This window comes from Oncorhynchus clarkii, chromosome 1 (genome assembly GCF_045791955.1).
Source record: "Oncorhynchus clarkii lewisi isolate Uvic-CL-2024 chromosome 1, UVic_Ocla_1.0, whole genome shotgun sequence".
NCBI lineage: Eukaryota > Metazoa > Chordata > Actinopteri > Salmoniformes > Salmonidae > Oncorhynchus > Oncorhynchus clarkii.
This window is the reverse complement of record NC_092147.1, coordinates 56657756-56685253: the sequence shown is the minus strand read 5'-3', so window position 1 is coordinate 56685253 and position 27498 is coordinate 56657756. Positions and strand designations below refer to the sequence as shown.

At 42.0% G+C, this 27498-nt stretch overlaps 1 protein-coding gene across 2 annotated transcripts in view; it reads left to right on the top strand.

Annotated features, from left to right (window-relative positions):
* The first annotated feature begins 583 nt into the window (after positions 1-583).
* LOC139409074 (fibroblast growth factor receptor 2-like) overlaps positions 584-27498 on the top strand; it is a 116990-nt gene continuing 90075 nt past the window's right edge. Inside the window, exons 1-2 of one of the 2 annotated variants that reach the window (XM_071153758.1) lie at positions 584-1104; positions 3672-3948. In XM_071153758.1, the coding sequence (XP_071009859.1) occupies positions 3759-3948 (190 nt within the window). In that variant the 5' untranslated portion in view covers positions 584-1104; positions 3672-3758. The remainder of the gene's footprint in view (positions 1105-3671; positions 3949-27498) is intronic. The other variant, XM_071153766.1, reaches the window with a different exon arrangement.

The following is a 27498-nucleotide window of genomic DNA, read 5'->3' as shown; positions in this document are numbered from 1 at the left end:
CATATTCTTATTTACTATGACAGCCTACCCTGGACAACGCTGGGCCAATTGTGTACGCCCTATGGGACTCCCAATCAAGGCCAGATGTGATACAGCCTGGGTTTGAACCAGTGACTGTAGCGACGCCTCTTGTACTGAGATGCAGTGCCTTAGACCGCTGCCCCACTCGGGAGCCCTGAGTGAGGAAATATTTGTATTTAATCAATTTTATAATAAGTCTGTAACATAACAATGTGGAAAAAGTCAACGGGTCTGAATTACTTTCCAAATACAATGTATATGATTCGTGCGCATCGGGTGTTTTGTCCGCACGGGGGCGTAGTTATTGCGAGTTGAGCCTAGCCAACGAAGGGCGGAGGACCCCTGTACGGGACCAAGTTTGTAGTGAGCTCCGTAAATTGAGCACTCTCTCCTCGGGCGCACGGAGCAAGAAAGGCTCGTCGTTTCTTTCGAGGCAAAAGCATAGAAAGAGAGGGGGCCACTGAGATTTGATTGGCTGAGGAAGGCAGAGCCAAAAACACTGTGGCCAGGAAACGGCTCGAATTTCGGGGGACGTAAGGAGGAGAAAAAATCTAGTAAACCTGACAAAGCGTCTGAGAACAGTACTAGGATTGTCTGGGAAGAAGACGCTCTGCCGCGAGGGATCATATATTGATGGATTCTATGTTTTTGGAGAGTTTAAGTTCTTTTTTTACCCATTAGTTCATCATAAATTGCAGACCTTTCGTTTGGATGAAGAGTGCGCTCGCTCTGGTACACTGACATTTGAGTTGACTAGCAACTTGGTGAAGAAGTTTCAGGGACGTAGCTATGTTTTTCTAGTTATTTTTCAAGGATATGGATTTAAATTCTGATTTTTTAAAGTGCCATGGAACAACAATGACTTCGTGATTTAATAATACATTTTCAGTGATTTTCTTTTGTTGCTCGTCCAATTTGGGGAAAGTAAAAAAAATCGCTGGTTGGCATTTTTTGTGCAGTGGGGTGAATTTGCTCCATCGGGACTAGGCTACACATTCCTCTCGATTCGGCACAGGCACTCGCCTCCTGCCTTGTCCATGCATGCGAATCGGAGTTCTTCCAGACTTTAGGTAGTTATTCGTTGTAAGTATTTTGGCCGTATTTTGGCAAATTGTGTGCATAGATCTCAAATGGTTATTGTTCTATTCGTCCTCGGACCAACGAGAATATAATTGAATAGAATCCTGATGTGGGCTTTACGCATCTGAAATAGAATAGCCTGGTCAAGCACATAGGGGTAGTATTCCACGGCAGTGAAGTTTGTAAGACCTGTTTTAGCCATATTTGTTATTCTAAGCAGTTTTGAAAGGACTAATCTTATCCATAGGCTAATTAAAATACTACGTTGATCTGACAGTCAAATTATAATAAATTGCCATATAATGTAGCCTACCCCTTTTATACTACGAAGCAAGAGCTCTTGTTTTCTTATTTTGGGGAAATACTGTTTTTCATTCAACAACAACAGCCTATAAGGCGATGTTTACTATGTTTTCCCCTCAATTAGGAAAACATATCTAAGCAGTGGATGCAGCACCCATGCATGTTCATTAACAACACTCTTCTGGTTATTTATTACTTTGCTTAATTTTCTACATCGCATTAATGGTGCCAACTACCCCGTGACCGCACTTTGTGTTTTTACTGCATGGACTCACTGAGCACTGAGTCCAAAAGCCAACTGATTTGAATATCAATAGGATTAAAATCAGCGCTAAGAAATTTCATTCTGAAGATTTGGTTTAAATGGGGGCCAGGGAAACCTGTGGACATGCATATGTGTTAAAGCCCTGGTGTCTGAACTTATTGGATGTCATGTTGTTGACAGCAGCAACTCATAAATGGGTTTTCAAAGCTGTAGGCTATACATGTGGTAGTTAGATTTACCACAGCAAAATCCTCAAAAGATGGCTAGACTTAGGTGAATTGTCGAGCCTAAAGAATTGTCCATGGATTGTCGGTTACCTTGCAGTGCCGGTCTGAAGTGTCCATTTTGCTTAGCAAAAGTGTTCCCGCTATACGCATCTGAAATAGAATAGCTAATTTTGAATGCTGGTAAGAACTGTTGTTTTAGCCATATTTGTTATTCTAAGGAGTTTTGAAAGGACTCATCTTATCCATAGGCTAATTAAAATGCTACGTTGATCTGACAGTCAAATTATAATAAATTGCCATATAATGTAGCCTACCCCTTTTATACTACGAAGCAAGAGCTCTTGTTTTCTTATTTTGGGGAAATACTGTTTTTCATTAAACAACAACAGCCTATTACTATGTTTTCCCCTCAATTAGGAAAACATATCTAAGCAGTGGATGCAGCACCCATGCATGTTCATTAACAAAACTATTCTGGTTATTTATTACGTTGCTTAATTTTCTATGTCACATTGATAGACGAATTTTGTTTTTTTAAATAAACCATAGTCCTAAACCAAGGTAGTCTGCCCACTCTAGTTACGTTGTACGTGCGGGATGCATCCAGGCAGCATCCCATGATGTAGTGCGCGCGGTGGACATAAACGTTTGCTTGCAATCCGCGCGTGCTCTTCCCTCTCCAGTCAATATATATGAACCAGAATCTCTCAACACATTTCAAAGTTGCTGTTTACGCCTACATGTCAAATGACATGCATCTTCCTGGGTAAACCAATCAATACATCGCAGCTGGAGCAGAAGGCGCTTGAGGAAGCATGACTATGGGCTCTTTGCAGCCGCTCCAAACCCCCATAGATTTCTAAAACGGATTGCACCTCAGATGTTTGGCAATGGCCAAATAGATTGATGTGTCCTAGTGTATTCCATTTAAATTACAAGTCGCATAACCCTAGGGCTACAATGAATTAAGTGAATTTATTTTGCAACAGAAAAGTATGCATATTCACTAAACTAATACTAACCTCAAATGGAAAGCAACAGGTTTGGAGCATCTAGGATAAAACTCAAATAGGCTATTCAGTATTGGATGATTTACATATTAATTGTAACCTACTCTCTGATCAGAAGAGGGTGATGTTTGATGGAATTTGATATTCCACAATTTCAGTAATAATAACAATAGGCTAATAATTTCATTAGTGAAACGGTATAATACAATACATAGGTATAGATAGCCTTGTAATAAAGTTATGTTTTTCACAACTAACAATGCCTATTCTATGCAGTTTCAATTTTTAATTTTTTTATAAATGTATGTCTTTTATAAAGGTGATTTTAGCCTAGAAATGCAAGCGCCAAGTCCACTTAAATGAAATGCTACGTGCTCAGACGGTAGTATAGTAATAGGGAACATGAGGATTTGTGACAATGGGTCTGGTGTAAAGGTAGCTGTAGTGTGGTTGTGTGCTGAGCTGAGGTGCATCAGAGTTTCGGTATGTCTTGTTTGACAGCATTTTGTGTCACTCTCTCGCTCTTACTCTCTCTACTCTTTCTATTGGTGTTATTGTAACTGAAATGAATGTAAAAAGTCAGTAAACAAATTAGAATAGGTGAGAATATAACTATAGTATTTTTCTCTTTTGGTTTTCTCCCTATTTCTCCCTCTCTCATCCTTTCTCCCCACATTATTTAAAATGTTCATCACTACCTACCTTTTTCTCTCCATCTTCACCTATTTACCACCATTTTTCCAACTTTATTGCTCCTCCCAACAGCCTTTCCTCAGCCCAGGTGATTGGGGGAATTCACAGTGAGTGACAGGCTGGGCAGCCTGCAGTTGATGGTTGGGTGGAGCCCCTCAGATGGGATCAGTGTCCAGGGGGAGGCAGAGCCTGAGGAGGGGGGGATGGGGGACGGACTCACCCTCCACTAACGGGATGGCCTCGTGGGCCTGGCTGCTCGCCACCATCCTGCTGTCCCTAGCAACGGCTACTTTGGCAAGGCCGCCGTACACTGCCGCTGAGGAAGAGGAGGCTACGCTAGAACCTGAAGGTAAGATACTGGCTCCTCATTGACGGTATTATATACATTGTTGCCCCTAGATACTTATCTAAGGTCAGTTTAAAGGTTTCCCCCTTCAGTGTTTAAGGTTAGGATTTGGGAAAGATAAGCTGATCCTAGGTCTGTGCCTAAGGGCAATAGGCACCTGTGCCTAAGGGCAATGGTGGGATAGAGAGAAGGAGGTAATGTTGTTGTAAGACTCAACTTGGCTCCTTAGTTATTGTCTTGCACCCCTCATTGTACACTGTAAGGGTGGTTATTGTGGTTTGAGTTGGGGAGGAGGAGAGCTGGCACTTTTGAGTTGTACTCCTATTTCTTTTCCCTAAAATATGCCCTCAGCCTCATATTAACAAATCTCCACAGCATTATGGATTCATTAGAAATAAAACACGTGGAATTGAGAAATTGGGTCACATAAAAAGGAAAACTATAAAATGTGGAAACTAACTAACCTTGGCATGTGTGATGTTTGCCACACCATGAGATACTTACTACCATGGCACATAGCTTTGGTTCTTACTTCTTTCCCATAGTCACTTTTTCTTTGCCTGTTGTTGTGAATTTTCAATCTCAGGACACTATTTGTGTCATCTAAAGTTAAAAACTGTCAAGAAAAGCTTATCAGGCGATGGTGCTTTAAATTGCCATGGACAAAGCCTAGCATGTGTGAAATACTGGTCCGGGACCTGGAATGATAGGATGAGTGGGAAGGTGAGTGGGACAGTGTTTTTTGCTCTTTTTTTCTTCTCTGCCAGTCTCTCTCTCTGCTTCTTCTGAGGGGAGGAGTGAGGACCAGACACTTTAGCCTGTTAGTCTATGTGTAGCCTATTTTCCACCAAGCAGCCTTTTGTTTGTTTTTGGTTAACAGTGTGAATGCGAAATGATATACTTTCATTAACTTTACACAGTTTTTTTGGTTCCTTAGACCAGGGTATGTGGTTTGTCTTTTAAAAACAACCCCATGCCTAAAGTCGCTCCAGCTTGTCTCCAGCTAAATTACCTTCCATGGCCATTTTTTTTAACATCTTTTTGGGCTGCTGAACCCTGAGATGGTCGCGTTTTATTTTAGAAACGGTCACTTCTTGAAATACATTTTGAAAGATGCTTTGTAATACAGGCAGTGTTTGTGGGTACTATGTATTTTGTCGCTAGCCTCCAAGGAGCCTGGAGATTCAGAGAAGTAGGCATACCCTAATTAGAGCTGTTGTGTTGGCTAGTCAGGCAGTAAGTTTTGATAAGTTGGGCCAACACGGCATGACTTTTGAATCCCCCTTCACAGTTTACACACATACTCAGCCCCTGCTCTCTTGCCCTTTGGCCTAGGGGTCGGGAGTTGCCCACACTTGCCCAGACAAGGGTTACCTCACTACCTCAGGTTTTCACTCTTGTTTTTGTTGTTTACAGAAAGAGAGTCCTCTTAGCTCCAATCAGCTCCATTTGAAAAACAGATTTATTGGACATGCCTTTGTTGTAAGAGCCTGCAATTTTCCCCTTGTAATCCAATATTTGCAAATAGCAAAATGTTTTAAGAGGATTTGTGCATAGTTGACTTTTCCTGACTTTTCCTTCAAATAGGGGAGATTACGGAGAAGGAGGAAAAGTTGGGAAGTCATGTGACGGGGATTAAGTGGGCTGAACCTGGGGCTCACATGATGACGGATCAACAGGGCAGGTTTCTGAGGCTTATTTAGAAAGCCCCGTTATCTGATGTCAGATCAGTTTTTGTTAGCTGACCCTGGTCAAGCACATAGTATTCCACGGCAGTGAAGTTTGTGTGTGTTTTGTGTTTGAACCAGCGTTTTCATTGGATTTATTTGGGTATTTAAAAACACAATCCATACCAGCCACACACAAGTGTATACACTGCATTTTAAACCACCAAAGATGCACCAAACAGTTTTACAATTTATTTCCATTTGGCTCATATGAGAATGAATATTTCATCTCTCTCACTCTGATTGGTTGTGGTTGTGGTGTCCCATCTGTACTGACAGAAACAGAGGAACGTGAAAAGAGACAGACTAGACTGTCTGTCCCTCTCTTAATTACCCCCCAGAGGTTGTCTTGACAGTAATGGCCTTTGGCCCCACCCCCTCTGAACACTAGAGCGCCCGGGGCCACAAGTGCCACAAGTGCATGCACCACTGTCTCTATATACCTCTCTGGAAAGGGAGGGATATTGTCATAGAGTGCATATCAGTGTTACTGCTTGCTTTGAACAAGGAAGGAACCCATGATAGCTCTGTTGCTAGTCTTTTTTCCTACCCACTGAAGAAGGTTGTTAAACTGAAATGTATGTGCACGCCATCCCTTGACTTAGTTTCACTTAAGCATGGGCTGTTGGCGCATTTTCTCAATCTCACTCTTTATGCAACATATTTTTGTGTGCAGACCCATAAACTTAAGAAGTAGAGCGAGCATGGTTGTGAAAAGGCTATACATTACTGGTATTGTTGTTGTCGTCAGTCACCCCGAACGTTCTGTATTTATGGAACTCTTTGCCTTGTCCAGAAGCTAGGCTGGATTTGCACCGTGAAATGAACTGGGAAAGTGGAGCGGAGTAACAATGATATGGAAACGGGTTACAAACGCTGGTATGTGTCCCTTTACAATGGCATTTATGCTGCTTGGCTCCGGGGCCTGTTTAGATACTTGTGTTGAATGAACGAATGTGGCACTGTGTGTGTGTGTAGTCTGTACGTTGAAACTTGCGTGCCGATGGAACTGACAAAGTACAGGTGTTCTAGAAGGTAAACCTAGCTATCTTCACCATAAAAATACAATCTATTCATTCAATTTCTATGGTCCTCACTCTTACTATACTTGTGGTAGTAGTTAAGTGGACTGAATGATAGTCAGGCTAAATCAATGTAAATATGCATGGGCGTGACAACCCATTGTCATGGAAAACACGTAAATTGTGATTCGTTTTGATTGATTGCTACTCATTATGTGAGCAAAACATCTTGTCAGCTAGTGATATACTGTAGGACTCCTACCTGCAAGGCTAGTATAGCTGGGAGGAACATGCTGAAACGTACTGTGCTACACTTCTGTCCCTCATCTTGTGTGGATCAGGAAGAGGCTGCTACTGACATTAAAACACAATTTAGTAGGGCTGGGACGATACCAGTATCGCGGTACTCGTTAGTATCATGGCCAAGAAACAAAACACGAAGCAGATTTAGCTTCCTAATGTTAGAAACAAACATTATGTTGTCATCCAGAATCAAATTTATTTATTTTCCAAGTTATAGCACACACTATTTTATATACAGCAGGTTTTTAAAGGACCAAAGAGTTTGGTCTGCTTCGTGTTTTCATTTTTGCCATGGGAAACATATTGCGATGCTGGTATTGTTCGTCTCAGCCCTACAATCTAGTAATTATATTTCTTGTCTTTATTTCTTTAATTATGTTACTTTAAAATCTCTGTTCAGGTTTTCATAACATGATACATGCATAGTTATAGCCAGTTCAATTTTAATAAGAAGAACCCAATTTTATTGCATGTTCATTTTCATAAAAGTGGGTGGTGGAGAAAAGATTGTGGCCATATGACTTACCTCAAACACAGTGATATCTAAACAACAGTAGGATCCAGGTTGTAAAAGTGTAAAAGTGTCATCCTGTCTGCCTGCACCTGGCCTGTTAATGATGTGTGTGTGGGTGAGCGTGCTTATTGTGTGTGTGTATGCCCCAGTGGCAGTGGAGCTGAACTCTCTAACTAAACAAACTATCCTGAGTCCTGCTGTCAATGTGGCCAGGCAGTTACCCGTATAGCCTCTTCTATACAATGGACTTTTATAGGCCCCTACTTGCCTGCCGTTAGGCCTAGTTAGTGTGGAGGTGAATCGGTGTTATATGGACTGTTGTTTGCCTTGGCCGATGCAGCAGAAAACGCCTTGTTGTCACTCCACCACTACCTCACACCTGTCTGATAAGAGGGTGGTAGAACTGAGAGTGCCTGTTCCAGGCTGTGACCAAGGGATGCTACAAGTTGACCACAACACAGTCTGCCTTCCTTGTGTGTTTGCCATGGGCAATGATCAGCTCAAAACATATCTGGGCCCAGTCTAGGCATGACTTGGGTAGGAATGAACTCCAGAGCAGGGTCTGGTTGATAGTGACTGGAAATTGCATCCTGAGCCCCCATGAAAGAGCGGGGGCAGGGTTCGATGCGGTGACCAAAACAGTCGCATTTGCGAGGGTTTGACTTGGCAGTGCGACACACATTTTGAATTGGTCGCAAGGGTGGGTACCAGTGCATTTCTTTTACCTGGTCACGTTAGTTTTTGCTTCGCAATTTGTAAACATGTTTTCATTATGATTTATTCATCAGTACTGTGCAAATGACCAAAAATAAACCAACTTCCTGAACAGGCAACAACGGCGCGGGAATGCCCGTCTGTGTGTCAGGGCTCAACTTAGAGGGATGGTTTTGGGAAACCCCCGGGCCAGTCGTTCATCCCCGTCTGTAGTGAATATTTCAATAATGCAATTTTTAATCTAGGCTATGTCATTTATTTAAAAAAAACGATGGATTCCTGAAGCTGGTCGTTTGCTGTTTCGATTATTTATCACCTGCTCGCTACACACATATAGCCTATAGATAATCTGTTGGGCAGAGAGAGCACACAGCTCTCAAACAGCTAGTTTTTGCTTGCACTGATGACCGACAGCGGTAGCAGTTCCAAGTTTTGAATTCTACCTGTAAATGCTAAGGCAAGAATGGGTACGCAAACCAAGTATTTAAAAAGTTCAAAGTCTTGGTTGAATATTTGCGATGCACAACTCCGTCATCATGGAATAGCCTACCTTGAAAATAATTTCCTCAAGGCTCTTTGGTCTTTGAAAAGTAATTGAAGTTATGGTAGTCGATTTTAGAAGTTCTGCAAGCATTTCGCTGCACCTACGATAATATCTGCAAATCTGTGTACGCAACCAATAAACTTTGAATTGATTTGCTCCAATATTATTATTCAACTTGTCACTTTCTCGTTGTAAAACAAGATACAGTAACCCCTCAATAACTCTTCAACATCTCAAATGGCGAGAATGACTAGCTACCACATGGACAGACTTCATTAATGTGTTTGTGTCGGGAGCATGCTGTCTATTTAGTCAGGAAATGCTCACATTATTCAGACATATTTTAGAATGTAAATGTATAATTCCATTGGGTAGGCCTATTGAAAAATGCATAATGGTAATGTATGGTAATGTGGTAATGCATACTTTTTTGGCATACATTTTGGGAGTTTGTTTTTCTATTGGCTATTACAACAATTAAATATAAAATGTAGGTCCTTGAAAATGGCAATTTAATCCTTGAAAAATAATTGAAAGTCCTTGAATTTGACTTGCCAATGTCTCTATGAATCCTGCTATTGAAATTATACATAATTCGCTTTCCTGGCAAATTTACCTGAATGTCGTGACCTGCTGTGTGCGGTTCTATAGGGCCTATATGTATACCACTTTGTGTAGCCGTTAGCGATGCTAATTATATATTTAATGTTTTTATTTATTTCACCTTTATTTAACCAAGTAGGCTAGTTGAGAACAAGTTTTCATTTACAACTGCGACCTGGCCAAGATAAAGCAAAGCAGTGCGACACAAACAACACAGAGTTACACATAGAATAAACAAATATACAGTCAATAACACAATAGAAAAAGTATATATACAGTGTGTGCAAATGAGGTAAGATAAAGGAGGTAAGGCAATAAATAGGCCATAGTGGCGAAATAATTACAATTTAGCAATTAAACACTGGAGTGATAGATGTTCAGAAGATGAATGTGCAAGTAGAGATACTGTGGTGCAAAATAAATAAATTACAGAATGGGGATGAGGTAGTTGGATGGGCTATTTACAGATTGGCTATGTACCGGTGCAGTGATCTGTGAGCTGCTCTGAAAGATGGTGCTTAAAGTTAGTGAGGGAGATATGAGTCTCCAGCTTCAGTGATTTTTGCAGTTCGTTCCAGTCATTGGCAGCAGAGAACTGGAAGGAAAGGCAGCCGAAGGAGGAATTGGCTTTGGGGGTGACCAGTGAAATATACCTGCTGGACTGTGTGCTACGGGTGGGTGCTGCTATGGTGACCAGTGAGCTGAGATAATGCTGGGCTTTACCTAGCAAAGATTTGTAGATGACCTGGAGCCAGTGGGTATGGCGACGAATATGAAGCAAGGGCCAGCCAACGAGAACATACAGGTCGCAGTGGTGGGTGGTATATGGGGCTGTGGTGACAAAACGGATGGCACTGTGACAGACTACATCCAATTTGCTGAGTAGAGTGTTGGAGGCTATTTTGTAAATGACCGCCAAAGTCTCAAGAATCGGCTGGATAGTCAGTTCTACGAGGGTATGTTAGGCAGCATGAGTGAAGGATGCTTTGTTGCAAAGTAGGAAGCCAATTCTAGATTTAATTGTGGATTAGAGATGCTTAATGTGAGTCTGGAAGGAGATTTTACAGTCTAACCAGACACCTAGATATTTTTAGTTGTCCACATATTCCAAGTCAGAACCGTCCAGAGTAGTGATGCTGGATGGGCGGGCAGGTGCGGGCAGCGATCGGTTGAAGAGCATGCATTTAGTTTTACTTGCATTTAAGAGCAGTTGGAGGCCACGGAAGGAGAGTTGTATGGCATTGAAACCTTTTTCTAAAGGACTGTAACAGAATGGTGTCATCTGCGTAGATGTGGATCAGAGAATCACCAGCAGCAAGAGCCACATCATTGATGTATACAGAGAAAAGAGTCGGCCAGAGAATTGAACCCTGTGGCACCCCCATAGAGACTGCCAGTGGTCCGGGCAACAGGCCATTCGATTTGACACACTGAACTCTGTCTCAGAAGTAGTTGGTGAACCAGGCAAGGCAGTCATTTGAGAAACCAAGGCTGTTGAGTCTGCCGATAAGAATGTGGTGATTGACAGAGTCGAAGCCTTGGCCAGGTCGATGAATACTGCTGCACAGTATTGTCTCTTATCGATGGCAGTTATGATATCGTTTAGGACCTTGAGCGTGGCTTAGGTGCACCCATGACTAGCTCGGAAACCAGATTGCCCAGCGAGAAGGTACGGTGGGATTCGAAATGGTCGGTGATCTGTTTGTTAACTTGACTTTCGAAGGCCTTAGAAAGGCAGGGTGGAAAGATATAGGTCTGTACCAGTTTGGGTCTAGAGTGTCTCCCCCTTTGAAGAGGGGGGTGACCGTGGCAGATTTCCAATCTTTGGGGATCTCAGACGATACGAAAGAGAGGTTGAACAGGCTAGTAATAGGGGTTGCAACATTTGCGGGGGATAATTTTAGAAAGAGAGGGTCCAGATTGTCTAGCCCGGCTGATTTGTAGGGGTCCAGATTTTGCAGCTCTTTCAGAACATCAGCTAGCTGGATTTGGGTAAAGTAGAAATTGAGAGTCTTGGGCAAGTTGCTGTGGGGGGTGCCTGGCTGTTGTCCGGGGTAGGGGTAGCCAGGTGGAAAGCATGACCAGCCGTAGAAAAATGCTTATTGAAATTCTCAATTATCGTGGATTTATCGGTGGTGACAGTGTTTCCTAGCCTCAGTGCAGTGGGCAGCTGGGAGGAGGTGCTCTTATTCTCCATGGACTTTACAGTGTCCCAGAACTTTATGGAGTTTGTGCTACAGGATGCAAATTTCTGTTTGAAAAAGCTAGCCTTTGTTTTCCTAACTGCCTGTGTATATTGCTTCCTAACTTCCCTGAAAAGTTGCATATCGTGGGGGCTATTCGATGCTAATGCAGTACGCCACAGGATGTTTTTGTGTTGGTCAAGGGCAGTCAGGTCTGGAGTGACCCAAGGATTATATCTGTTCCTGGTTCTACATTTTTTGAAAGGGCATGATTATTTCACCTTTCTAGCGGAACCCCTCGACAACATTCCTCTGAAAAGGCAGCACGCGAAATTCAAAAATATTTTTTGAAATATGTAACTTTCACACATTAACAAGTCCAAACCAGCAAATGAAAAATAAACATCTTATTAATCTACCCATCGTGTCCGATTTCAAAAAGGCTTTACAGCTAAAGCACAACATATGATTGATTATGTTAGGTCATAGCCAAGTCGAAAAAACACACAGCCATTTTTCCAGCCAAAGATAGGAGTCACAAAAAGCAGAAATATAGATACAATTAAATCACTAACCTTTGATGATCTTCATCACATGACACTCATAGGACATCATGTTACACAATACATGTATGTTTTGTTCGATAATGTGCATATTTATATCCAAAAATCTCAGTTTATATTGGTGCCTTACGTGCAGTAATGTTTTGATTCCAATACATCCGGTGATTCTGCAGAAATACTCATAAAAACATTGATAAAAGATGGAAATGTTATTCACGGAATTAAAGATAAACTTCTCCTTAATGCAACCGCTGTGTCAGATTTCAAATAAACTTTACGGAAAAAGCATAATCTGAGAACGGAGCTCAGAACCCAAAACAGCCAGAGGAATATCTGCCATTTTGGAATCAGCAAAGTTAGAAACAACACCATAAATATTCACTTACCTTTGATGATCTTCATCAGAATGCCCTCCCAGGAATCCCAGTTCGACAATAAATGACTGATTTGTTCCATAAAGTTCCATCATTTATGTCCAAATAGCCACTTGTTGTTAGCGTGTTCAGCCCAGTAATCCATCTTCATGAGGCGCAGGCACTTCATCCAGACAAAAACTCGAAAAAATTGGTTACAGTCCTTTAGAAAAAGGTTACACGATGTATGGAATCAATCTTTAGGATGTTTTTAACATAACACATCAATAATGTTCCAACCGGAGAATTCCTTTGTCTTCAGAAAAGCACTGGAACGAGAGGTAACTCTGTCTGGAGCGCGTCATGAGACCAAGGCTCTCTGCCAGACCACTGACTCAAAGAGGTCTCATGAGCCCCTCCTTTATAGTAGAATCCTCATTCGTTTTTTTAAAGACGGTTGACATCTAGTGGAAGCCGTAGGAAGTGCCACTTTATCCATATCTCAATGTGTATTCGGTAGGACAAGCTTTGAAAAACTACAAACCTCAGATGTCCCACTTTCTGGTTGGATTTTTCTCAGGTTTTCTTACTGCCATATGAGTTTCAGAAATGTCAGAGTGTTTTCTATCCAATACTAATACTAATATGCATATATTAGCATCTGGGACAGAGTAGGAGGCAGTTCACTCTGGGCACGCTATTCATCCAAAAGTGAAAATTCTGCCCCCTATCCCAAAAAGGTTAAGATGGTGAGGTAAGCAGTTTTAAAGAATAACCAGGCATCCTCTACTGATGGAAGGAGGTTAATATCCTTCCAGGATACCCGGGCCAGGTCGATTAGAAAAGCCTGCTCGGTGAAGTGTTTTAGGGAGCGTTTGGCAGTGAATGGTCGTTTGACCGCAGACCCATTATGGATGCAGACAACGAGGCAGTGATCGCTGAGATCCTGGTTGAAGACAGCAGAGGTGTATTTGGAGGGCAGGTTGGTTAGGATGATATCTATGAGGGTTCCCGTGTTTACGGATTTGGGGTTGTACCTGGTGGTTAATTGATAATTTGTGTGAGATTGAGGGCATCAAGTTTAGATTGCAGGATCGCCTGGGTGGCATGTCCCAGTTTAGGTCACCTAACAGCACGAGCTCTGAAGATAGATGGGCGGCAATCAATTCACATATGGTGTCCAGGGCACAGCTGGGGGAAAAAGGTGGTCTATAGCAAGCGGCAACGGTGAGAGACTTGTTTCTGGAAAGGTGGATTTTTAAAAGTAGAAGCTTGAATTGTTTGGGCACAGACCTGGATAGTAAGACAGAATTCTGCAGGCTCTCTCTGCAGTAGATTGTAACTCCGCCCCCTTTGGCAGTTCTATCTTGTTGGAAAATGTTATAGTTAGCGATGGAAATTTCAGGGGTTTTGGTGGCAGTGAATAAAACAAACTTGGAGAGGAGGCTTCTAATGTTAACATGCATGAAACTAAGGCTTTTACGGTTACAGAAGTCAACAAATGAGAGCGCCTGGGGAATGGGAGTGGAGCTAGGCACGGCAGGGCCTGGATTAACCTCTACATCACCAGAGGAGGAGTAGGATAAGGCCAAAGGCTATAAGAACTGGTCGTCTAGTACGTTCGGAACAGAGAGTAAAAGGAGCAGGTTTCTGGGTGCGATAGAATAGATTCAAGTCATAATGTACAGACAAATGTATGGTAGGATGTGAATACAGTGGAGGTAAACCTAGGAATTGAGTGACGATGAGAGAGATACAGTGACTTTATATTCACACAGCTTCTAAGGACATATACAGTGCATTTCGGAAAGTATTCACACTTTGGTGCCAGGTTTCCTCCATGCGTGACGGTTGGCATTCAGGCCAAAGAGTTCAATCTTGGATTCATCAGACCAGAGAATCTTGTTTTTCATGGTCAGTCGTTTAGGTGCCTTTTGGCAAACTCCAAGCGGGCTGTCATGTGCCATTTACTGAGGAGTGGCTTCCGTCTGGCCACTCTACCATAAAGGCCTGATTGGTGGAGTGCTGCAGAGATGGTTGTCTTTCTGGAAGATTCTCCCATTTCCACAGAGGAACTCTGGAGTTCTGTCAGGGTGACTATCGGGTTCTTGGTCACCTCCCAGACTAAGACCCTTCTCCCCCGATTGCTCAGTTTGGCCGAGCCGCTAGCTCTAGGAAGAGTCTTGGTGGTTCCGAACTTCTTCCATTTAAGAATGATGGAGGCCACTGTGTTCTTGGTACCCTTTAATGCTGCATAAATGCTTTTGTACCCTTCCCCAGATCTGTGCCTCGACACAATCCTGTCTCGGAGCGCTACGGACAATTCCTTCGACCTCATGGCTTGGTTTTTGCTCTAACATGCAATGTCAGTGGAAACAGCATGCACCTGTCAAAAGTTTTTGTGTTAGCCCCTAATGCTAATCGCTAGCTAGCTGGCAAGCTAAATCCACTGAGATAAGGCAAATCTTGCTAGTAAACTTTTGCTCTAATACATGCCGGTACCAGTGGTGGAGTATATCAGCATTGTTTGTGCAACAGCTTGTTCTTAAAATCTTTGTCTGAATGTATCTATCTATTTAAATCTAATTAGGGTCATATGGGAAACACTGATCAACACTTTGGTTGCTACTCTGTCACAACAATCGCCTCCCTTACATTTTCTTTCATTGTCATGCCAAACAAAACTGCATTCCAAGTGCCCTCTGTATTCCAACAAAAATGTTTTAATGATCATTCTTTTTCTATTATTCCAGCAGTTTACCAAAATGTTTTGATCTATAATCGCAAGTAAATTTGCAATCACAATATTTTGTAAAATGTTTTTCCCAAATCGTGCAGCCCTACACTTACCTATTCCCAAAGTAAGTTAAGACATGTACCATAGGCCTACATTAAACATTTGGTGTCATTTGGTTCTATGGTTCATGAGAAGTAGTTTTATCATATTTTATCATATTAGCATGTGCTAATATGCATTTACTGGTATAGTGTGGCAATGTTCGAGTGCATCAATATTATTTTATCAAACTCTTTAGGGACTATTGTAGGGCTGTAACAATTCACCGATATGCATCAGTCTCTGATTCAAATGTTTAAGATACAAGTGCATTGGTCCACTGACCCCAAAACGCATTCACCGGTCAGAAAATGTATTGAAATGTTATGAATCACCGGTTAAATGTTTTTTTGTGTTTACCTTCCGAAAGTACCATGCTGACCAACTGGAGGTAGGCGACCTGTCCCTGTTCTTGCTCATCTGCAAGGAATCTTCAGCATTCAAATACTAAAATGGCATGCCTGATATTAGGCTTTAATAGTTGAGTGACCATCTACAGTTGAAGTCAGAAGTTTACAAACACCTTAGCCAAATACATTTAAACTCAGTTTTTCACAATTCCTGACATTTAATCCTAGTTAAAATTCCCTGTCTTAGGTCAGTTAGGATCACCACTTTATTTTAAAAATGTGAAATGTCAGAATAATAGTAGAGAGAATGATTTATTTCAGCTTTCATTTCTTTCATCACATTCCCAGTGGGTCAGAAGTTTACATACACTCAATTAGTACTTGGTAGCATTGCCTTTACATTGTTTAACTTGGGTCAAATGTTTTGGGTAGCCTTCCACAAGCTTCCCACAATAAGTTGAATGAATTTTGGCCCATTCCTCCTGACAGAGCTTGGTGTAACTGAGTCAGGTTTGTAGGCCTCCTTGCTTGCACACGCTTTTTCAGTTCTGCCCACACATTTTCTTAAGTCCTTAAGCCATTTTGCCACAACTTTGGAAGTATGCCTGGGGTCATTATCCATTTGGAAGTTAATTTGCATCCAAGCTTTAACTTCCTGACTGATGTCTTGAGATGTTGCTTCAATATATCCACCTAATTTTCCTTCCTCATGAAGCCATCTATTTTGTGAAGTGCACCAGTCTCTCCTGCAGCCCCAACAACACGATGATGCCACCCCGTGCTTCACGGTTGGGATGGTGTTCTTCGGCTTGCAAGCCTCCCCCTTTTTCCTCCAAACATGATGATGGTCATTATGGCCAAACAGTTCTATTTTTGTTTCATCAGACCAGAGGGCATCTCTCCAAAAAGTATGATCTTTGTCCCCATGTGCAGTTGCAAACCATAGTCTGGCTTTTTTATGGTGGTTTTGGAGCAGTGGCTTCTTCCTTGCTGAGCGACCTTTCAGGTTATGTCGATATAGGACTCGTTTTACTGTGGGTATAGATACTTTTGTACCCGTTTCCTCCAGCATCTTCATAAGGTCCTTTGCTGTTGTTCTGAGATTGATTTGCACTTTTTGCACCAAAGTACATTCGTCTCTAGTTGACAGAACGCGTCTCCTTCCTGAGCGGTATGACGGCTGTGTGGTCCCATGTTTATACTTGCGTACTATTGTTTGTACAGATGGACGTGGTACCTTTGATAATTGCTCCCAGGGATGAACCAGACTTGTGGAGGTCTACAATTTTTTGGGCTGATTTCTTTTCATTTTCCCATGATGTCAAGCAAAGAGGCACTGCGTTTGAAGGTAGACCTTGAAATACATCCACAGGTACACCTCCAATTGACTCAAATTATGTCAATAAGCCTATCAAAAGCTTCTAAAGCCATGACATCATTTTCTGGAATTTTACAAGCTGTTTAAAAGGCACAGTCAATTTAGTGTATCTGAACTTCTGACCCACTGGAATTGTGATACAGTGATTATAATAATATTATAATTATATAATTATATATAATATTAATTATAAGTGAAATAATCTGTCTGTAAACAATTGTTGTAAAAATTATTTGTGACATGCACAAAGTAGATGTCCTAAATGACTTTCCAAAACTATAGTTTTTTTAACAAGAAATTTGTGGAGTGGTTGAAAAACAAGTTTTAATGACTCCAACCTAAGTGTATGTAAACTTTCAACTTCAAATGTATATCATTTGCTAGATTATTGTTATCTGCTTGGTTGAAAATTGTGTTTTACCGGAATACAAATAAGATGCTGGAGGCACAATTCTCATCTGGCTATACCTGCTGAATGGGCTTACAAAATTTATTATTGCGATTTTTCAGGTTCTCCATCAGGAATAGTTTTGGTAGTTTTTCTTTAAAACAAGCAGTGTCATTTTTTTATAACGAAATGATCAACTTTGCCCTGTATAACAAGGACAGCAATCACTTTTGAGAGGAGAGGGAGGAGAAGAGAATATAATATATTCATTGGCTATTTCATAGCTAATATATAAATTATAAATATTGATACATTACTAGCTCACACACTTAGTCAGGAAAAACGGCAGGTTAATTAGTGGGTGATGGTGATGTCAAAACCAAAGTGTGGGGGGACAAAAAACATAGCCTAATCTGATAGTGGTAGTGGGGTGGTAGATGGCTAGTCTCCCTTATGGCTCAGCTCCGGTGCCTGCATAGTACATACAAGGGGTGTGAACAGTTAAACGTTAAAATGTTGTGATCCTTAACGTTAAACATTTTTTATTTAATTTTTCCCCCAACTTTATAAAGTTATCACAAAACATATATACTATTTTCCGTGTTATAGCCGATAGGCTATGAAGGCCTGGGGAAGTTGTGTAATTAAAATAACACCAGAGAGGAAGAAGCAAACTTTAGGATACTTGGTGAATTTGCAAGGCATGCAAGACAAGACCTGAGATACAGATTACCAAAACATATGAGCAACGCTTGCCTGCTCTGTCTAATGATGCAAGTGTGTGTTCAGTCTTCGGTCTGTTGCGTGCAGAATATCCTAGCCTATTCATGGCACCGATGTCTTCGGGCCAGTCTTGCAAGCACAGGGTTGCCTACTCTTAGTTTTTACCTAATATTAAATTACATACATAATGAAATGTGGCCCCTCGAAAGTGCCTCGGCTGCGGCCTGTTTGTTTTTCTGTTAGGGTACACTACGTTTAAAAAAAAATGCAGACACAAAACCTTCTCTGGTGATATGAACGGACATTTCACTTGTCTGTAAAAACTAATGCCTCTTCTGAAGGGACTAAAGTCCATTACTAGGCAACCAGAACTGTAAATCAAATCCTGACACTATTGACATGTTACTGTAGCTACGTTCTCTGTCTGTAAATGGTTGCGGTAGCTTCATTCCCCGGCCCTATGTAATAGGACCATTATTCTGAATTGTAAATTGAAGGAGTTTTATGATTTTTTTCTTATCGATTATTACGGCTCGGATCCCGCTAGCGGGGGGAAAAAATAAGCTTATTCTTGTTAATCCAGCCACTTTGTCAGATTTCAAAAAGGCTTTACAGAGAAAGCGCACCATGAGATTATCTGAGGACAGCGCCCCACACACAAAAGCATTACATACATTTCTTACAAAGCAGAGGCGTCACGAAAGTCAGAAATAGCAATAAAATAAATCACTTACCTTTGAAGATCTTCATCTGGTTGCAATCACAAGGTTCCCAGCTACATAACAAATGGTCCTGTTGTTCGATAAAGTCCTCCTTTATATCCCCAAAAAAGTCAGTTTAGTTGGCGCGCTTAACCGGTTTCCCTCGTTCAAAATGCATACAAATGAATCCCGTAAGTTACCAATAAACTTCTTCCAAACATGTCAAACAACATTTATAATCAATCCTCAGGTACCCTAATATGTAAACAAACGATACAATTTAAGATGGACTATAGTATTGTCATTACCGGAGATAAATAACAAAGTGCGCGCCCTCACCGGAACGCGCTACAAACACTACAGACAAAATGGGAGCCACTTACAAAAACTACAAATTCTAGCTAATTTTTCAAAAAACAAGCCTTAAACTCTTTCTAAAGACTTTTGACATCTAGTGGAAGCCCTAGGAACTGCAATCTGAGAGGTATTACTTTTATATACCCATTGACAGCCCCTAATTAGAGTGAAGAGAAGGAAAAAATAATAGTCCTGAGATTTAAGTCAAAGGACAGAGAGAGAACACTGAAAAAGGGGAGATAGGCAGCCTATAGCATAGTTTGAGGCGTGTGTGTCAGTGTGTGCGTGTGTAACCGGTGCTGTGCTGCACCGCTGTAATTCTGCGTTGTGTGTGTGGTTGATTGAGACTATAGACGTCGACTGGAGATCAGGTTGTTTTAATTCATCAGAATTCACTCTCTGCATCCTGCATCCAAAAGAAAAGAAAACATTTGTAGAGCACATATGTTCTACGAATCGTCGCCCCTTTCTCTCATAGTGCATCAAAATGAGTACGGCCTCTCCTTATTATGCATCAACACATAACATATATTTTACATAGATAAAACCACATACCTGCATCCCCCCAAAAATAAAACATTTGTAGAGCCACATATGTTCTGCGAATCGTTGCCTCTTTCTACAACAGATGCACAATACAAGGGACTGATCATTCGATGAGCTATCCATCGTTCACACATACAATAGCCTGCTATTACCTTAGCTAGCTATTAACCACATGTTGAAATCAGAATGTAATCCTAAAAAGTACAATCACAAGTGCATCTTAACAATACCATCCACTTATGAGTAACCTCTAAATATACAACATTATTTATGAACAAAACACTGTTTTTGCTTTGTGCTTAAAATAATACAACTTTTCTGACGACGGAAAAAGCTTGCCTCCTCTCTCATAGTGCATCAAAATGATTTGAGCACAAGCACGCAGGGCAAAACGTAAGTACACACTCCCCTATTCCCAGGATGCAGGAATGCATAATAACAAGTCAACATGCGATTAATATATCAACCTGGTGAAATTCACAAAGTACTTTAACAACTGTTACACGCGTGCATGCTTATGCATGTGTGTGTGTGTACACTTTGTAATGACTTTCAGTCCTACCATCCCATTATCCACTAAACTAAAGGCGAGAGAGATGGGCGGGAAGAGCTAGCTGGTTTACAGCAGTGTCTTGTTTTATGATCACACACCTTTTAGAAAATCAAACTGCTCTCTATGTATGTATCTCATGCTCCTTTGATACTTGTATTGTTGGTGCTTAGTCTGCTCACAGATATGACAGACAGTTGGACAGATGGAGTGAGAAAGACAGATAGACGAGTGTATTCTGGTGTGCGAATTGGTTGCAGCACTTTTGCCGTAGTCTCTCAGGGAGCATGATTACTTCTTGTCAGGATGGTGTGAATGAAGAGAGGAGAGGAGTGCGACAGCGCCAGTCTGTCACACTTGATAGAAATGCTAATAATAACTGTCACCAAGGGGGGGGGAGAGTGAGAGAGCCTGTCTTCTCTTTCTCTCTATGTGCCCACTGCCCACAAAATGAGGTGGAAACTGGGATGCACTTTTATGACCATATTAGAGACACATATTTCCCTCAGATTACACAGACCCACAAAGAATTTGAAAACAAATCCAATATTGATAAACTCCCATATCAGGTGAAATAACAGTGTGCTACTACAGCAACAAGAATTGTGACCTGTTGCCCCAAGAGAACAGCAACAAATGGAACACAAACACCATTGTAAATCAAATCAAATTAGACTGTCACATGTGCCGAATACAACAAGTGTAGACCTTACCGTGAAATGCTTACTTACAAGCCCTTAACCAACAGTGCAGTTCAAGAAGAGTTAAGAAAATATTTACCAAATAAACTAAAGTAAAAAATAATAAAAAGTAACACAATAAAAGAACAATAACGAGGCTATATACAGGGAGTGTTGGTACCGAGTCAGTGTGCAGGGGTACAGGTTAGTTGAGGTAATTTGTACATGGTAGGGGTGAAGTGACTATGCATAGATAATAAACAGCGAGTAGCAGCAGGGGTGGGGGGGTGTCAATGTAAATAGTCCGGTGGCCAGTTGATTAATTGTTCAGCAGTCTTATGGGTTGGGGGTAGAAGCTGTCAAGGAGCCTTTTGGTCTGAGACTTGGTGCTCCGGTACCGTTTGCCATGCGATAGCAGAGAGAACAGTCTATGACTTCGATGACTGGAGTCTCTGACAATTTTATGGATTTACCTCTGACACCGCCTATTATATAGGTCCTGGATGGCAGGAAGCTTGGCCCCAGTGATGTACTGGGCCGTACGCACTACCCTCAGTAGCGCCTTACGGTCAGATGCCGAGCAGTAGCCATAGCAGGCGGTGATGCAACCGGTCAGGATGCTCTCGATGGTGCAGCTGTAGAACTGTTTGAGGACCTGGGGACCCATGCAAAATCTTTTCAGTCTTCAGGGGGGGAAAAGGTTTTGTTGTGCCCCCTTCACGACCATCTTAGTGTGTTTGGACCATGATATGGACACCAAGGAACTTGAAACTCTCATCCCGCGCCACTACATCCCCATCGAAGTTAATGGTGGCCTGTTTGGCCCGCCTTTTCCAGTAGTCCACCATCAGCTACTTTGTCTTACTCACATTGAGGGAGTGGTTGTTGTCCTGGCACCACACTGCCAGTTCTCTGACCTCTCTCATTATTGTTGGTGATCGGCCCTACCACTGTTGTGTCAGCAAACTTAATGATGGTAATGGAGTCTTGTTTGGCCACGCAGTCGTGGATGAGCAGGGAGTACAGGAAGGGACTAAGTACACACCCCTGAGGGGCCCCAGTGTTGAGGATCAGCGTGGCAGACGTGTTGTTGCCTACCCTTACCAACTGGGGGCCGCCCGTCAGGAAGTCCAGGAACCAGTTGCAGAGGGAGGTGTTTAGTCCCAGGGTTCCTTAGCTTAGTGATGAGCTTCGTAGGCACTATGGTCTTGAACGCTGCTCTGTAGTCAGTGAACAGCATTCTCACATAGGTGTTCCTTTTGTCCAGGTGGGAAAGGGCAGTGTGGAGTGCGATTACGTAGTCTGTGGATCTGTTGCGGCGATATGCGAATTGGATCTAAGGTGTCTGGGAGGATGCTGTTGATGTGAGCCATGACCAGCCTTTCAAAGCACTTCATGGCTACCGACGTTTCGGCAGGTTACCTTCACTTCCTTGAGCACAGGGACTATGATGGTCTGCTTTAAACATGTCGGTATTACAGGCACGGTCAGGGAGAGGTTGAAAATGTCAGTGAAGACACTTGCCAGTTGGTCCCTAGATGCTTTGAGTGCACATCCTGGTAATCCGTCTGGCCCCGCAGCTTTGTGAATGTTGACCTGTTAAAAGGTCTTGCTCACATCGGCTACGAAGATAATTATCACACAGTCATCCAGAACAGCTGGTGCTCTCGTGCATGCTTCAGTGTTGCTTGCCTCGAAGCAAGCATAAAAGGCATTTAGCTCGTCTGGTTGGCTTGCGTCACTGGGCAGTTTGTGTCTGGGTTTCCCTTTGTAGTCCGTAATAGTTTTCAAGCTCTGCCACGTTCGATGAGCGTCAGAGCAGGTGTAGTAGGATTCAATCTTAATCCTGAATTAACGCTTTGCTTGTTTGATGGTTCATCTGAGGGCATAGCGGGATTTCTTATAGGCGTCCGGATTAGTGTCCCGCTCCTTGAAAGCGACAGCTCTAGCCTTTAGCCCGATGCGGATGTGGCCTGTAATCCATGGCTTCTGGTTGGGGTATGTACGTACTGTCACTGTGGGGGGGACGTCTTCGATGCACTTATTGATGAAGCCGATGACTGAGGTGGTATACACCTCAATGTCATTGGATGAATCCTGGATAATATTCCAGTCTGTACCAACAAAACAGTCCTGTAGCGTAGCATTCACATCATTTGACCACTTCCGTATTGAGCCAGTCACTGGTACTTCCTGCTTTAGTTTTAGCTTGTAAGCAGGAATCAGGGGGATAGAATTATGGTCAGATTTGCCAAATGGAGGGTGGGGGAGAGCTTTGTATGCGTCTGTGTAGAGTAAAGGTGGTCTAGAGTTTGCTTTCCCTCTGGTTGTACATGTGGCATGCTGGTAAAAATGTGTTAAAACTGAATTAAGTTTGCCTGCATTAAAGTTAACTAGGAGCGCCGCTTCTGGATGAGCATTTTCTTGTTTGCTTATGGCCTTATACAGCTCGCTGAGTGCTGTCTTAGTGCCAGCATCGGTCTGTGGTGGTAAATAGACGGCTACGAATAATATAGATAGGAACTCTCTTGGTATATAGAGTGGTCTACAGCTTATCGTAAGGTACTCTACCTCAGGTGAGCAATACCTCAACTTATTTATTAGACTTGTTACCCGTGGTCCTTAAATGAAACTGGTACATATTTTCATTTATCACAATTTTGGTCTTTAATCCAGGGCCGACAGACAAGTTCCTTACTTTTAATGTTTTTTTTTTACTGAAATTGCAACCAACTTTCTGTGGCTTGTTATAAAAAATAACGATATTTTGGAAATGATTTTGTTTCAAATAACCAAAAGTGAGCGATTGTAATGTAAATAATGGGGAAACGGCCATTCTTGAAAATGGGGTGAGACTTTCTTACTTATATGCAAATAAAGCCTATTTGTTATTTAGAATTATTTGTTTCTGTTTTTAGAGGGAGAGAAACCAAAAGCCCACTGTGCGTATTTTTCGAAATTCCTCATTCCACATGTCAAGTGAAAATCCCCCATTTGTATATACCCAAGTTCTCTTTTAACTCCAGGACCACCAACAGTTTGTTGTTGTTGCCTGATGCAGGACTCTAGTGCCAGAGGAGAGACTATTATACTAAAAACGCCTCCATTAATTGCCACAGTTTAGACTATCGATAGATCAGCGCTCTAACTGCCCCTTGTGATAGTGTGGTGCAATGACAGAATGCCACCATCTACCACTAACGGTCGCAACATAAGCTCGTAACTTTTAAAGGAAGAATCACTGTATCTGACAAGGATAAAGAAATGCATGTCGGTGTCATAGCATGTAGCCAGCATCTCTCTCTCTCTCTGGGGCTAGACCTAGGCTTCTTTTCCTTTAAACATATTTTTCAATATTAAAATCATACAGTGGACGCCTACGCCCATAGGCCTATGCATGCAATACCCTGATGCATTTATGGCTCAAATCTCCGACAGCTGAACCATTAGGTGGACAATTATTGTTTTAGGTAAGTAAAAACCAATAAAACAATTGGCTTTAAAGTTTTGCATTTGCTAGACATTGAAACACAAGGAATAGTGTTTTTGTTATTAAGTTATAGGCTGTTTTTAAGGACACATACTGTAAATGCGGCTCATCTAGCAAATATCCCTTGGTTATTGATGGCGCTGGCTGCTTGGGTTACGCACCCAATGCATATGGACGTACGGTACATTTCTCAAATGTTCGATAAATGAAAATCTTACCAGTCATTTGGACGGCGCCAAATTTTCCTGGCAGAAACCCTAGTTGGTGTGTGTGTGTTTCAAGGTGTGATTGTGGTGGTCCCCATGGTTCACATGAATAGTTGGGAATCCTGAAGGTGTCAACAGGTTTAGCGATGGGATCAGGGTCAGGTCAACAGTGTCATGGGGGGAGGAAAAGGACAGGAGGAGGGGAAGAGGACGTGAAAGAGCGGAATGAGGGAGGGGAGGCCTTCATGGAGAGGGACAAATGCACACAAAGCGGTTTTGTACGTTAACTATTTGCACATCGTTACAACACTGTATATACAGTGCCTTGCGAAAGTATTCGGCCCCCTTGAACTTTGCAACCTTTTGCCACATTTCAGGCTTCAAACATAAAGATATAAAACTGTATTTTTTTGTGAAGAATCAACAACAAGTGGGACACAATCATGAAGTGGAACGACATTTATTGGATATTTCAAACTTTTTTAACAAATCAAAAACTGAAAAATTGGGTGTGCTAAAATTATTACAGCCCCTTACGTATGCGTATGAGATGAATAATGTAGGGTAAGTAACATTTATATAAGTGCAGCAAACTCTCAATTCCCATTATTAAAGTGGCAGAAGTTCAGTGAGGATCTGATGGCCTTGAGATGAATGATCCAATGTTGACCTAAATGACTAATGATGATAAATACAGACCTCACTCCACCTGAGGGCGGTGTGTAGGCGGTGATACAGCCCGCCAGGATGTCGATTGTGCATCTGTAGAAGTTTGTATAAATGCACCTGCACTGTGATAGTCTGTGATGTGTATCAGAGGTCCGTTCAAGTCTCCGTATAAATGCACCTGCACGCAGAGAGCAGCATCATGAAGAACAAGGAACACACCAGGCAGGTCCGAGATACTGTTGTGAAAAAGTTTAAAGCCGGATTTGGATACAAAAAGATTTCCCAAGCTTTAAACATCCCAAGGAGCACTGTGCAAGTGATAATATTGAAATGGAAGGAGTATCAGACCACTGCAAATCTACCAAGACCTGGCCGTCCCTCTAAACTTTCAGCTCATACAAGGAGAAGACTGATCAGAGATGCAGCCAAGAGGCCCAGGATCACTCTGGATGAACTGCAGAGATCTACAGCTGAGGTGGGAGACTCTGTCCATAGGACAACAATCAGTCGCATATTGCACAAATCTGGCCTTTATGGAAGAGTGGCAAGAAGAAAGCCATTTCTTAAAGATATCCATAAAAAGTGTCGTTTAAAGTTTGCCACAAGCCACCTGGGAGACACACCAAACATGTGGAAGAAGGTGCTCTGGTCAGATGAAACCAAAATTGAACTTTTTGGCAACAATGCAAAACGTTATGTTTGGCGTAAAAGCAACACAGCTGAACACACCATCCCCACTGTCAAACATGGTGGTGGCAGCATCATGGTTTGGGCCTGCTTTTCTTCAGCAGGGACAGGGAAGATGGTTAAAATTGATGGGAAGATGGATGGAGCCAAATACAGGACCATTCTGGAAGAAAACCTGATGGAGTCTGCAAAAGACCTGAGACTGGGACGAAGATTTGTCTTCCAACAAGACAATGATCCAAAACATAAAGCAAAATCTACAATGGAATGGTTCAAAAATAAACATATCCAGGTGTTAGAATGGCCAAGTCAAAGTCCAGACCTGAATCCAATCGAGAATCTGTGGAAAGAACTGAAAACTGCTGTTCACAAATGCTCTCCATCCAACCTCACTGAGCTCGAGCTGTTTTGCAAGGAGGAATGGGAAAAAATGTCAGTCTCTCGATGTGCAAAACTGATAGAGACATACCCCAAGCGACTTACAGCTGTAATCGCAGCAAAAGGTGGCGTTACAAAGTATTAACTTAAGGGGGCTGAATAATTTTGCACGCCCAATTTTTCAGTTTTTGATTTGTTAAAAAAGTTTGAAATATCCAATAAATGTTGTTCCACTTCATGATTGTGTCCCACTTGTTGTTGATTCTTCACAAAAAAATACAGTTTTATATCTTTATGTTTGAAGCCTGAAATGTGGCAAAAGGTCGCAAAGTTCAAGGGGGCCGAATACTTTCGCAAGGCACTGTAGACATAATATGACATTTGAAATGTCTTTGGAACTTCTGTGAGTGTAATGTTTACTGTTAATTTGTATTGGTTATTTCACTTTTGTTTATTATCAACTAATATCAATTTAAGGGCCACTAAAGCCCTTAAATTGAAATTGAATTGATATAGAACACCTAAAAGTAACACTTAAGCATGCCTTTCGAAGTGCCACCATTTGGAGTGAGGGAGCCCCTCCCAGTTCTGTTTCTTAGTTTACCCTCCATCTCTGCTTTCATTTTCCCAACATGTCTTTTTTTTTACCATGACTTGCCCCACCCCACCCATTCTGGGTGTGTGCAATGCATGGTCCCTGTCATAGTATATGACCATCCCCTCTCAGTTCTGTGCATATCGGCTTTCTGTACACCCGTTCTCTCTCTTCTCTCTTCTGTGTTAACAGACAGAGAGAGAGAGGGCTAGCTCCCTAACTGAGGCCAAGGCCTGAATCAGGCAACAGGCTAACACAACAGCTCTTTCCAAAGTCTTTGATTACACAATGGAGGGAAATGCAGATTCAATAACTATTAAATTAAATTACAGAGTGGCCCCCGCTACTAGGGAAAACAAAGATGCTGAATATAGCCCCCATCAAACAACACACACTCCTCTCCAGACCAAACACACTGGGTGGTGGTGTTGGGTAGAGAGGGAAAGGTTCATTATTTCAGGAGTAAAGGAAAGAGAAAAAGTTGTGCTGAGGC